Below are 13,583 nucleotides of genomic sequence, written 5' to 3' on the forward strand. Positions count from 1 at the left end.
CTCTCATTCTTTGTCTCTTCGGATATTTGGGAGCGTCTGTTTTGTTCATAATCATTCTCCTTCTCGAGATAAACTTGATTCTCGTGCCCTCCGATGTGTTTTCATTGGTTATTAACCAACTCAGAAGGGGTATTAGTGTTATCATCCTCCTTCACATCGCATATATGTTAGTCATGACGTTATTTTTTGGGAGTCAGTTTCGTATTTCTCTCCCGGCTCTTCCTCTTTGCTTCATGGGGAGATTAATCGACATAGCCTTGATAGTGAAGCGACAGATGAGTCACTTCCATTCATTAATATGCCTAGTCCAAACACTAGCCCAAACACATCATCTACCCCTCCACGTCTGAGTAATGAGTCAGATGATATAAATAGGTTTGACAAGCCAGATTTGATTACATATTCTAGAAGGACTAGTGACGAGATCACCACTCTACCACATTTAGAGACCTCTAACCTCGAGGCAGATCCTATAGCTCCTATAATTGAGCTAGATAACGGTAATACTCTTGATCCCTATTTGGATCTTCCTATTGCTATAAGAAAGGGTGTACGCTCTTGTACTAACCATCGTATCTCAAATTTTGTTTCCTATAATGCATTATCTCCTTCATCACTTGCTTTTGTGACATCCTTGTCTAGTGTTCCTGTTCCACGTACTTAGCAGGAGGCCTTGTGTGATCCTAAATGGAAAGATGCCATGATAGAGGAAATGAATGCATTAAAACATAATGACACTTGGGAGTTAACTACTCTCCCCGCTGTAAGGAAGGTAGTAGGGTGCAGATGGGTATTCACAATAAACAAAATCTTAATGGGTTGATTGAAAGGTACAAGGCAAGACTTATTGCAAAAGGGTATACTCAAACTTACGGGATTGATTATCAAGAAACTTTTGCCCCAGTAGCGAAGATGGCCTCTATTCGAGTCTTAATATCATGTGCAACAAACCTTGAATGGGAACTTCAACAGTTGGATGTAAAAAATGCATTCTTGCACGAAAACCTGAAAGAAGAGGTCTATATGGACATCCCATCTGGCTTTTCTATAGCAGCAACCATCGGAAAAGTATGCAGAATAAAAAAGACTATATATGGATTGAAACAGTCTCCAAGGGTCTGGTTTGGAAAATTTCAGAGAGCTATGGTCAGATTTGGTTACAAACATGGCAATTAAGATCATACTATGTTCGTGAAAAGAAAATGTGAAAGGATCACAATACTAATCGTATATATCGATGACATCGTGATCACGGGCAATGACACGTGTGAGATTGCAGATGTTAAACGGAGACTTGCCTCCGAATTCGAGATGAAGGAACTGGGAAAACTACGATATTTCCTTGGAATTGAAGTCTCTAAAAGTCCGGGTGGTATTTTCCTTTCACAATGGAAGTATACACTCGATATGTTAAATGAGACATGAATGTTGGGATGTAGACCTGCAGATTCTCCTATAGAAGCAAATCATAAACTTTGTGGAGATGTAAGTGACATTGTTTATAGAACTCAATATCAAAGGTTAGTTGGAAGGCTAATCTATCTCTCACATACTAGGCCAGATATTGCATATGCAGTGGGAGTCATAAGCAGATACATGCATGATCCTCGACAACCTCATTTGGATGCAGTTTACATGATATTAAGGTATCTTAAAGATGCTCCTGGAAAGGGTGTTATGTTTACAAATAACAATCATCTCGAAGTTGAGAGTTATACTGATGCAGCTTGGGCTGGTTGCCTTGACGATAGGCGTTCCACCTCAGGATATTGTACATTTGTCGGATGTAATCTTGTTACTTGGAGAAGCAAGAAGCAACCAGTGGTTGCGTTATCTAGTGCTGAAGCAGAATACAGAGCTATGACTCGAGGTGTACGTGAATTACTATGGATCAGATTGCTTCTAACAGAATTAGGCCTTGTATCAACTACTCCAATGAAATTGCATTGTGATAACAAAGCAACTATTGTCATTGCACATGATCCAGTTCAGCATGACAGAACGAAGCATATTGAGATTGATCGACACTTTATCAAAGAAAAGATCAATAATGATACCATTTGTATTCATTTCGTGAGATCTGAAGATCAAGTAGCTGATGTGTTAACCAAGGGTTTGTGTTCGAAAAAGCTTCATCCTCTTATTAGCAAGTTGGGCATGGATGATATATATGCATCAACTTGAGGGGGAGTGTTAAGATGAAGCTGACATAAGCATCATGACATCATCATTGTGACCATAGCATGACATAAGTTATTGTAGAATACTTAGCCTCCAAGTTTTACTTTCTATATAAGAGCTTAGCTCTCCTGTAATAATCTAATAGCAATTATATTACTCTCCTCTAAATATACACTGTAGTTCATATATACTTCAATTTCTTCCTTTCTATCTATCATACATATATATATATACTTACTTCTAAGATATTCGAAATCGTAATTTTGGTCGATTTTATCATAGACTCCTCTAATAAAAGTGTGAGGTGAAATTTAGGCTTAAGTTTAATTAGAAATTATTTATTAAAGTAATCAACCTCTATTGATATGTGTGAAATTAATTAAATTATTTATTATTAAAATATGTATTAATTTTTATTAAATTAATCATTTTACTTTAAACTTAGTATTAAATTTTAATTAAAATTTAAAATATTTATACAAGTGATCAGTAAATAATTATTATATGTTATAAATAAAAAAATTATCTGAGCCGAGTTACCGAGTTCAAGTCGAGTCCGAGCTAAATGAGCCGAGTCCGAGCCGAACATACCAAGAACTCGACTTGACTCGTTTAATTATCCGAGCTTAACTTTTTGTTCGCGATCGGCTCGTTTAAGAAAATGAGTTGAGCCGAGTTCATTTAAACGAGCCGATCCCGAGTTTTGTTCACGAACGGATCTGTTCATTTGCAGCTCTACTGTTAGTGTTGGAGCAGAGAAAGCTGAAATTTATAATCAGGTGACAATTTGTTGGTTATTGTGGAAAAATAGGAATGACTCAATATGGAAGCAGCATAGTATTGATACTTAACTGTCAGTGAGCTCACAATTATCCATTTTTTAACAAGTGGATATCAATTCAAGATAGAAATTATAACAGTTTTTTGGGCTTTATCACCCCAGATGATGGTCAAGAACAGTAGCACCCTCCAGTGTTAAACAGTGTTAAGATCAACACTAACACAGCTCTCTTGTCCAGGTACAATCATGCTCTCATCATCAGACATCATAATGGTATCCTCATTGAAGCTATTTGGAAATGCCCTCTGGGTTAAGTGTCCCCTGAGCTTGCAGAAACTCCAGGCAACAGCGAAGCTCTCGGGGCAGTTCCATAACTTGTAGGGGCCCATGGCAAAACCGAAAAATCGGGCCCTGATTTTTTTCTTCTATTATATAATATAATATAATATAGTATGATAAAGTTATATTTTATTTAGACCACTTAAATCTTAGACTTTAGACCATTTGTATTGTCCGGTATAATATCATGCAGTATTGAAATATATTTGTATCGCGTTATATGCTAAAACGATCTACAATGGTTTAAGATTTAAGTGGTATACATAAAAATTTGTCAAATATAATAATTAGTAAATATGATATTATATCAATATTAATGTAATTAATATTTAGTAAAATAGAAATGCGAAAAATAGGTCCTCTTACTTGTATTTGAATTGCATTAAGTATTATAACTGCATAAATATCAACGAAATCACAATAGGAAAAAAATTAAAATAGGTTTAGAAGAAAATTATCATTCGTAAATTTAATAACTATAAACCAAATAACACATTATTAATTTAAAGAAAGTTGTACCATGAAATCTTTAGCCTAGCCTATAAAATTAAAAAAACGAGTCATGTGAAAATGAAAAAACTTAATTATGTAAAATTTTAAAATAATACATACTAAAACTTACGATTAGGTGAGTACACCGACACATTTATAATATTTTTTATTTTTGTATAAAATATATATATAAATACTATTAAAATTTTCTGAATTTTGGGTCCCATTCAAAAATATGGACCCATGGCTGTTGCCGTCTTGGCCCTCCCTCTTGGCCGGCCCCGGAAGCTCTCAGTTATACGAAGAACAAAATATATAAGGATATATATAGTAATGGAAACATTTACAGGTAGTGCCACTAATCCGTAGCTCCTTTTCCAGCTTTTCATATCTAGGAAGGGTGATCGAGAAGTGCATGAATTTCTTATTAGGTTTGAGGAGTCAAAACGTTGTGTTAATACCTCACTACTTAGCGAGATATCGTTGTTCAGTAGATTAAATACGTTGAGGGATTTCCACCCGAATTTTAATTTATACTTTGTAAAGATTTAATTTATTAATAAAATTTTTATTTTCGTGACAAAATAAAAAGAAAGAGTCTACAGTGTTTGTATTTTTTTTGGCTAACCATGATGTTGATTAGTATATATATATATATAAAGTAAAACAAAAATCAGGAATAATTTTAGGTTATAACGAAATCTAGGCTCCTAGTAATTATATTTAAAGTCTTTCAAGTATATTGTTTTACAGGGGTGTAAGTGTAAGGACATCTTCCTGGCCTGGCTCAGCTGTTACTAGATGTTGTGAGTGCAGCCAAAGATCTCAGACTGAAGATTATTTATTTGGTCATGGTCACATTGAAATAACAATGCAAAAAATATATTATTAATTGAAGAATGAAAAGTCGTTATTTAAGGTCTAGTTTGAAAGTGAAATTGGACAAGATTATCGCTAAGACTTGTTCACTAATTGTACGTATGATGATCCTTGTCTCACTGACAAAACAAGCCTATATACTTTAATTAGTACAGTTTGATTAATAAGTGGTTGACAATTATTGTAGTATGTTCTTAATAACTACTGGAGTCTGCTATTTTTAGACTACATTCAACAATATAAAGCGAGTTTAACTATACATGCCAAAGTACCTCGTACATTGTTTGGATAGGAAAATATGTCTCTTGAAAGAAATTTACTTCAGAATTTTGGAGTTTGGTGTTTGGTTCTGCTAGTCTCATCATGTGTAGCTAATGCTCATAATTTTGACGATACCTTTGATCCTATTACTCGTCGTGCTCTGGTAGCCGGTTCCCAGGGCCACGGGGGCGGCCACCCAGTCGATCCTGGCAACCAGTCCCCGCAGGTTCACTATAAAGTTGTAGATGTATCAAAATTTCCCCCTGCCAAAGGAGATGGAAAATGCGATTCAACTCAGGTAAAATTGTCATAGAACTGTCATAATATGCTAATTATCCCTAGCATTGTAACAGAGACATTATCAATATTTTTGTAGGGTATAATGAAAGCATGGGCTGAAGTTTGTCATTGCAATGCACCGTCAAAACTCCTTATACCCAAGGGGACGTGGTTAACGGCAGAACTCGATTTCCGGGGGCCATGTGAAGCACCACATATTATGATTGAAATTCAGGGAATTTTATTGGGAAAGCCAGATAAACAAGCTTTCCCCAGGGGATGGTGGATCAATATCATGGGCGTCCACGGAGTAATAATAAACGGTGGAGGTACCCTCAATGCACAAGGGGAGAAAATATGGCACACTAGAGGTATCGGCGAACATGGAACACCTCTTCCTGACGTAAGCTACTTAACACCGAAAATGACTCAAATTTTAAAATTTGTCTTAACTCAATTTTCAAGACTGATATATATGTAATGATCACCTTGTGGATGCAGTCTTTTGTACTTGCTCAATCCAACCATTCTAGAGTTGAAAACCTTAACTTCGTGAATGCCAAGGGATTTAATATGAAGGTGTTTGAAGCTGAGGACGTGACAATCACAAACTTACACATAACTTCTCCAGATGAAAGCCCAAACACAGATGGAATTCATATCGGTCGTATTAGAGATGTTAGAATACTCGATTCTTTCATTGGAACTGGTGATGACTGCGTTTCTATTGGCGATGGTAGCATCGATATTCTTGTTAAAAATATCATGTGCGGCCCTGGACATGGCATCAGGTAATTTGAAAGCTTCACAACACAATTATATAACTTATGATGTGTATGAACGTCGATTAATGTACTTGAGTTTCTTCATTTTCATATATATTTTTCCATCCACCACCACCAGTATCGGGAGTCTTGGGAGGTTTGAGTACGAGACGGATGTGCGCAATGTTTTAGTGGACAATTGTACATTTACCAGAACTCAAAATGGTGCAAGAATCAAGACATTCCATGACTCGCCACAGATAGCCGCACATAACATCACATACTCTAATCTGATCATGACTGATGTGTACAATCCCATCATTATCGATCAGAACTATGCTGTCAGTAAACCGACGGTACGTATACATGAGTACTTAACTACTAACTAACTTGTGTCGAGATTTCATACTAATTTGATGAGGTGTGCAGCCATCGAAGGTGAAGCTAAGCGATATTAAGTTCAGGAATATTAAGGGAACCACATGGTCTAACATTGCAGTGAGCCTAAATTGCAGCAGTGCAGTTCCGTGCCAAGGTGTTGAACTATTTGATGTGGATCTCAGATATACGGGAAATAATACGGTGGATAAGATTACTCATTCTGCTTGCGCTCATGCTAATGCTAAATTTGGCGGCGTCATGAATCCGCCGGGCTGTAAAATATGATTATCACACAAACATATGATGACATACCTTGTTCATAAGGGTTGTCAATAAACACACAACCATATTTGCATTTCATAAGGTTGCTGTAAAATTCTTTCGTAGAGGATCTTTGTTTGTTTTTTTAATTATTTATTTTCTGCCAGAAATATACCATTGTACTTGTTGATTCATTGTACGAATTTGGTCAATTATTTCATGTGTTGCATGTATATATCACATTTTCTTTGATTACTTCTATATTTTTGTGCATAACACATATACATTCGACATTTATGAACATGATAAATTTCTTCTAATTGCGTATGAGGTCCAAACAACTATCATATTATCATCAACCGTGAAATATTGGTTCACATTGGGTTAAGATGAGTCGGTAAAACCGATCAATCCGACCCAAACCGCAAAATTACAAATTGTTACGTGATTGACTTCAACCCAATTTTGATGAGTTGGGTATAAATTTTGGATATTTTGGGGCAATCTAACCTAACCCGAGGACATTTAGTATTAAGTCGGTTAGCATTTAGTAGGAGATAGCTTACTGGTTCTCACTACAAGAAAACAGGACAAAACCGACCGTCAAAAACGGTCCGTTAAGATGTTAAACGGTCGGTTAAAAAGGGTCATAACCGATCACAGGGCGTGGTCGGTTATGACTTTTGGTCGGGTTTAACCCTCATAACCGACCAACACTGTGGTCGGTTAAGTGCCAGGCATTTTACTGAAATATGGGGTCACTGTGTACACGTGGTAATACGTGTGCACACGTGTCGCCACGTCACTGAGTCATAATCGACCGTTGGTGGTCGGTTATGTCTATTTTTAAAAAAGTTGACTGGAACTCATAACCGACCGTGGTCAGAGTGTGAATATCGGTCGGTTTTACACCAAAAGCTGACTTAAATGTCATAACCGACCGTCCTAAAACCGACCACCCTTTAAAGGAGATGGTCGGTTTTATGAAGAAGGTGGTCGGTTATGTTACCTGACGGTCGGTTTTTTGGGTTTTGTAATGTTCAAAAGTGGTCGGTTATGCCTATTGTCAGTCGGTTTTAAGGTCTGATTTTAAAATATATTGCAGGTTTTTCTGCAATCCCTATACAAAACCAAATCAAACAACCAAACAACCAAACAATATTCACAACCAAACAATATTCACAACCAAATCTCCAATCCAATCAATAACCTATACTACTCAAAATCATTCCACCAAACTAGTAAATTTAATGATTAAACAATAGTAATTAAATCCAACAAAATCATTTACAAACTCCGATAACCGGAGGATCAAACCATATCATTACATAATAAGCAATCTCAAATAACCGACAAAGTATCAAACCATAACAACGTATTAAATTTACATCCCATAACCATTAAAGTAGCAAATTACAATAGTCTTAAAACCGATCAATGTAAACTAATCCGACAAATCAACATCGGATGATCCACCGCCATCACCGCCGCCATCATCAAAGTCCTCATCATCGGAGGTCTCATCCTCGGATGTGTAATCCTTATCGACTTCCATAGCACGCCGATTGTTTTCCCAGATACACAAGTTTAATTAAACTAGTTAAAAAGAAGAAACAAAATTTACATATGAATGAAAACAAATAAATAAACAAGAAGGTCAAAAATTATACCTCCGCAACACGAGCTTCCGTCTTTTGGACGATATCTTCAATCAAGGAGCCCACGATATGCACGATCTCGCCACCGATAAGGTTATTCCATTGCAACCTTTGGCTAGGATTGAAGGATGGATCTGAGGCCTCGAGAGCGGTACGTGCGAATGTAGCTATCTCCGCATCGGAAAGTTGGCGAGCAAACCGATTTGGATTAGTACGAATCTCCGTAAGCACATTCCTCACGATGGAAAAATATACATTGTCGGGGATGGCTTCACGTTGTCTCGGAGCGGATGAGAATGAGCCGGCTTCATTCCGTGTCGAATCTCGGTACCGGGTAGCAAGTGTAGGCAAGAGATCGGTGGCCCGAGCATTGGTGAACCCCTCCACATAATTCTTTTTCGGCTTTGTACCTTGGGGGACCTCCAAGGCTTCCATCCACCAATCCCACGGCTCATCCCGATCACCCATTTGTGTAACCTCCACGGGCATGCGCTCGAGAATGGCGGCATATCGTTCCTACAAATTCATTTAAAATAATTAACGATGCATTTAAAATCAAATAAAAATACATATAAAATCATAAAAATGCATTTAAAATCACATAAATATATATAAAATCACATATTAACGATGCATTTAAAATCACATAAAAATGCATATAAAATCACATATAAAAATGCATTTAAAATCACATAAATACATATAAAATCACATATTAACGATTCATTTAAAATCACATAAAAATGCATATAAAATAACATAAAAAATGCATTTAAAATCATATTAAAAAAATCACATATTAAAGATGCATTTAAAATCACATAAAAATACATATAAAATCACATAAAAATGCATTTAAAATCACATTAAATACATATAAAATCACATATTAAACATACATTTAAAATCACATAAAAATGCATATAAAATCACATGAAAATACATATAAATTCACTTATTAAAGATGCATTTAAAATCACATAAAAATGCATATAAAAACACATAAAATGCATTTAAAATCACATGAAAATACATAAAAATTCACTTATTAAAGATGCATTTAAAATCACATAAAATGGTCATAAAAGCACATAAAAATTACCGTAATACACATGGTAGCCGGTGTAGTGTAGACGTGATTTTCCGGATCGGATCCAACTTTCCTATAACATTTATCCCACACCTCGAGTCTCGTCGGATTTTTCTTATTTTTGTTCGTCATTACCTTTCAAAATATTAAACAACTTATATTAGCACATCCTAATAATTAGTTGATTATATTAAATATGGTGAAATGTATGTATGTGTGTGTGATGGAATATAATAATATTACCTCCCAAACTTTATTGAATGACCTTGCATCGGCACTATGCAATCTTTCAACTTGTTGTCGGTTGGTGGATCCAACCGATGACCGGTGCAAGTGTCCTTCGTTCTTCTCCCAATACTCCAAAAAGTCCTTCCAAAAAGGAACATACCAATAAGGCGGCTTCAAAGACAACTTGCTCACGCCCTCCTTCCTTGCTTTTCGCTCCACCCTCTTCTTAAGCTCGTTCAAAGTCCTTTATATCGTCACTTTAATGTGATCTTCCACAATTTTTCGGGCCTTTGAAAGGCTTTGCCCCTTAAGATGCCTATAATATTTCTAAAATTACAAAAAAAGAAAACGAGGATAAATGCATCATAAAATCAAGAAATAAATGACAATTACAAAAAAAATGAATTTTTAACTTACTTCAAACTCCTCGATTCTTGCATTCAACCAACCCGGGTGACGTTCTTTGATATCGGTATAAGTGTAACGCCCAAGAGGCCACTTCTCCCGAATCATAGCCAAAAGCGTTTTTTTAGCCGTATCATCTTCAAAACTATATTTAAACAAAAGAAAACTATAAACATTAACAATTCACATAACAATATTGAACAATGAACCAAAAATATAAACATATAGGAATAATACAATTTAAAAACTTTTTAACTTACTGTCCATCAGAGATATATCAATACGATATGGCTTCAATGGCGGTTTCTCTCCATATATGCCACTCGAATGTGATCGAGGTCGCCTTCCTCGCCATTCTCGCTCCTCCGCATTGGTCATGTGCCGAGTCGGATCATTCGGGTCCGAATCCAAATCCGTCGGCTCATCCCGCAAATGCACGCTATCTTTGCCCTTACCTTTGGCATTGGCCTTGCCCTTGCCCTTTGTAGTACTAGTGGCTTTGGCCTTGCCCTTGCCCTTGTCCTTCTTCCCCTTATCCTTCTCAACATCATTTCCCTTCCCTTTCCTCGCCATTGCCAAAATAACGAGGCTAATCATCATCAACGTCAACAACCAAGCAAAAATATCCTAAAATAAACAATAAGAATATATTAGCCAATATGTATTTAAAATCACATTACATCAAAATGTATTTAAAATCACATTACATCAAAATGCATTTAAAATTACTTAGAGATACATATAAATTCACATATTAACGATACATTTAAAATCACATAAAAAATGCATATAAAATCACATAACATGCATATTAAATCACATTACATATAAAACATATGCTATTAAATCACATTACATGAAAATAATTTTAAAATCACATAAAAAAGCATTTAAAATCACATAAAATGCATATAAAATGCATATAAACGTATCCATTTCACAAATTACCAATAAAAATAAACACAACTAATTAGAGCATTGTTTAATTATGCAAATTAAACCAATAAATCAACTTAATCTATATATACAATAAATTAAAGTTCCAAACTCACATATAAAGTGAAATATTTATCCATTTTCGAGTACGGATCATGTTTACAAGAGCAAACCCCTACAAATTAACCCTCAAAATACATTTATACTTCTACTTAAACGTAAACAAACCGACAAAAAACCTAAAATTTATACTTATACATATATTCAACAAATTGACAAAACCGACGAATCTTTTACATGCAAAATTTTACTTGAAAACTGAAAAATCATATGAACTTCAATTGGAAGTGAAAAAATTCAATGTAAGTGAGAATTATCCATTTCGAGTACTTTTATGTGTTAAAGAGAGAAAACCCCTAAAAATTAACCCTAAAAATACATTTATATTTCTAAAAAGAGTAAACAAACTGACGAAACACCCAAAAATTATGACTTTAACCTATATTCAACAAATTGACATAACCGACGAATGTTTTAAATGCAAAACTTTACATAAAACTGAAAAATCAATAAAGTTTGATTTGAAGTGAAACACATCAATTTAAGTGAGAATAATACTTTAACAAACACAAAAAACATATAATTAACTTCGAATCATATATATAAACACAAAAAATACATACACATACACACATATATGCAATCGAGTAAAAAAATAGCTTAATCGTAAGAAAATCTTACATCGAGAGTGAAACCGGAGGCAATGAGAGATGATTTGGGGCTCCTTCGTGAATTAAACGCCATTGAATCGAAGTATTTTAGTGAAGTACTTTTGAGTGTAATAGAGAGATAGAGAGATAGAGAAAGAAATAGAGAAAAGAAAAAAGTGAACCATTTTTTTATTTATAACAGATTTAAAACCGACCGCCTGGTCCTTAAAATCGACCACCTGGTCGGTCGGTTTTAACCTTGAACCCTGTGTAGCATGCAAAACGGTGTCGTTTTGCTTAAGGCGGGGTTTTTAATTTTCACAAAAAAGAACCCGCATTTTTTTTGGTGGTCGGTTATGACCCAAAGTGGTCGGTTTTATACAATTTAATTTTTTAATTATTTTTTCATTTTAGGGTTTAGGGGTTAAAAACCCCTAAATTTAAAAAAGTCTTATAAAATCATGATTATTATTATTTAAATAGCTTAATTTTTGGTACATTTGCTCGTTTTTACCGCGTCGTTCCATCCGTACGGTTCGATCATGTGTATTTCATAATTTTTATTTTTTATTAGTTATTTCCCTTTTTAATCAAAATTGCTAATTTTCGTATAAAAACGTATTTGTGATCGTTCAAATGTGCTAATTTTTTGTGCATTAACATATTTTGACATGAAGTTAACATCCGTACGGTTCGATCGTTAAAAATAAATTTTAAAATTATACTTATAGTATCGAATGGTATGTTCAACTTTTTCAGTCTACAAAATGCCGACATACTTACTGAAATAATTATATTCCATATGATTTTGATTATAATATTTTTTAAATAGGCTAATTTTTGGTACATTTGTTCATTTTCACCGAGTCAGTCCATCCATATGGTTCGATCATGTGTATTTTATATTTTTCATTTTTTTAATTTTTAATTAAATTTTCTAATTTACTTATAAAAATGTAATGGTACTTGTTAAAATGTGCTATTTTTTGTGCATAAGCATATTTTGACATGAATTTAACATCCGTACGGTTCGATCATTAAATATACATTTTAAAATTATACTTTTCACATCGAATTCATTTTTTTTAATTTTTAATTAAATTTGTTAATTTACTTATAAAAACGTAATGTTACTCGTTCAAAAGTGCTAATTTTTTGTGCATAAGCATATTTTGACATGAAGTTAACATCCGTACGGTTCGATTGTTGAAAATAAGTATTAAAAATGTACTTTGACCAAGACTACTAAAACCAACCGAGGTCAAATGTCCAAAGTGGTCGGTTTTACATCAGAAACCAATTTAATTCTTATAACTGACCACCTTAAAACCGACCGACCCTTTAAGGAGACGTTCGGTTTTATCAAGAAGGTGGTCGGTTTTAGGTAAGGAGACGGTCGGTTTTCTGGGAAATATTATGGTCAAATATTATGATTTTTTGGTCCTAACCAAAATTTTTTATGGTAAAAAATTTAGCATTAAAACCAAAAAATCACAAACCCATTAAAACTTTACTATAACTTATAAATAAAGTATCCTAATCATTACAAAATTTACTAAAAATCATCTTTAAAATAAAAAAGACGTTATTCAAAATCGTCAAAACCATCATCATCTTCGTCATCATCATCATCCTCATTGTCACCTTCACTTATTTCTTCTTCTCCTTCATTTTCATCTTCGTCATCCTTCAAATCATCTTCTTCGTCTTTTTCTTCTTCTTCTTCACGCCGAATAAACGGTATTTGTCTATATTGTGTAAAATTGACAAAGAGCGAAAACGAGGTCGATGCATTAGATCTATCTTCCTGAAAAGTGTCCTCTATATTGTACAACGATAGATTCATCAATTGGGCGACTTTTAGATTTGACCATCGTATATATTTTCGCTTTTGGATCCAATACACTAGGAGCATAATATACTTGTGAGGCTTGACTA

General features: G+C 34.5%; 1 protein-coding gene across 1 annotated transcript; it reads left to right on the forward strand.

Moving 5' to 3' along the window:
• Positions 1–4,959: 4,959 nt before the first annotated feature.
• Positions 4,960–6,879, forward strand: LOC141700444 (exopolygalacturonase-like). The gene is made up of 5 exons (XM_074504218.1): positions 4,960–5,231; positions 5,310–5,615; positions 5,714–6,003; positions 6,116–6,332; positions 6,406–6,879. The coding sequence occupies exons 1-5, from the start codon at positions 4,971–4,973 to the stop codon at positions 6,640–6,642; spliced, it is 1,311 nt and encodes a 436-aa protein (XP_074360319.1). The 5' UTR covers positions 4,960–4,970; the 3' UTR covers positions 6,643–6,879.
• The last annotated feature ends 6,704 nt before the right edge of the window (positions 6,880–13,583 follow it).

Source organism: Apium graveolens, unplaced genomic scaffold, assembly GCF_009905375.1.
Source record: "Apium graveolens cultivar Ventura unplaced genomic scaffold, ASM990537v1 ctg2393, whole genome shotgun sequence".
Taxonomy (NCBI): Eukaryota; Viridiplantae; Streptophyta; class Magnoliopsida; order Apiales; family Apiaceae; genus Apium; species Apium graveolens.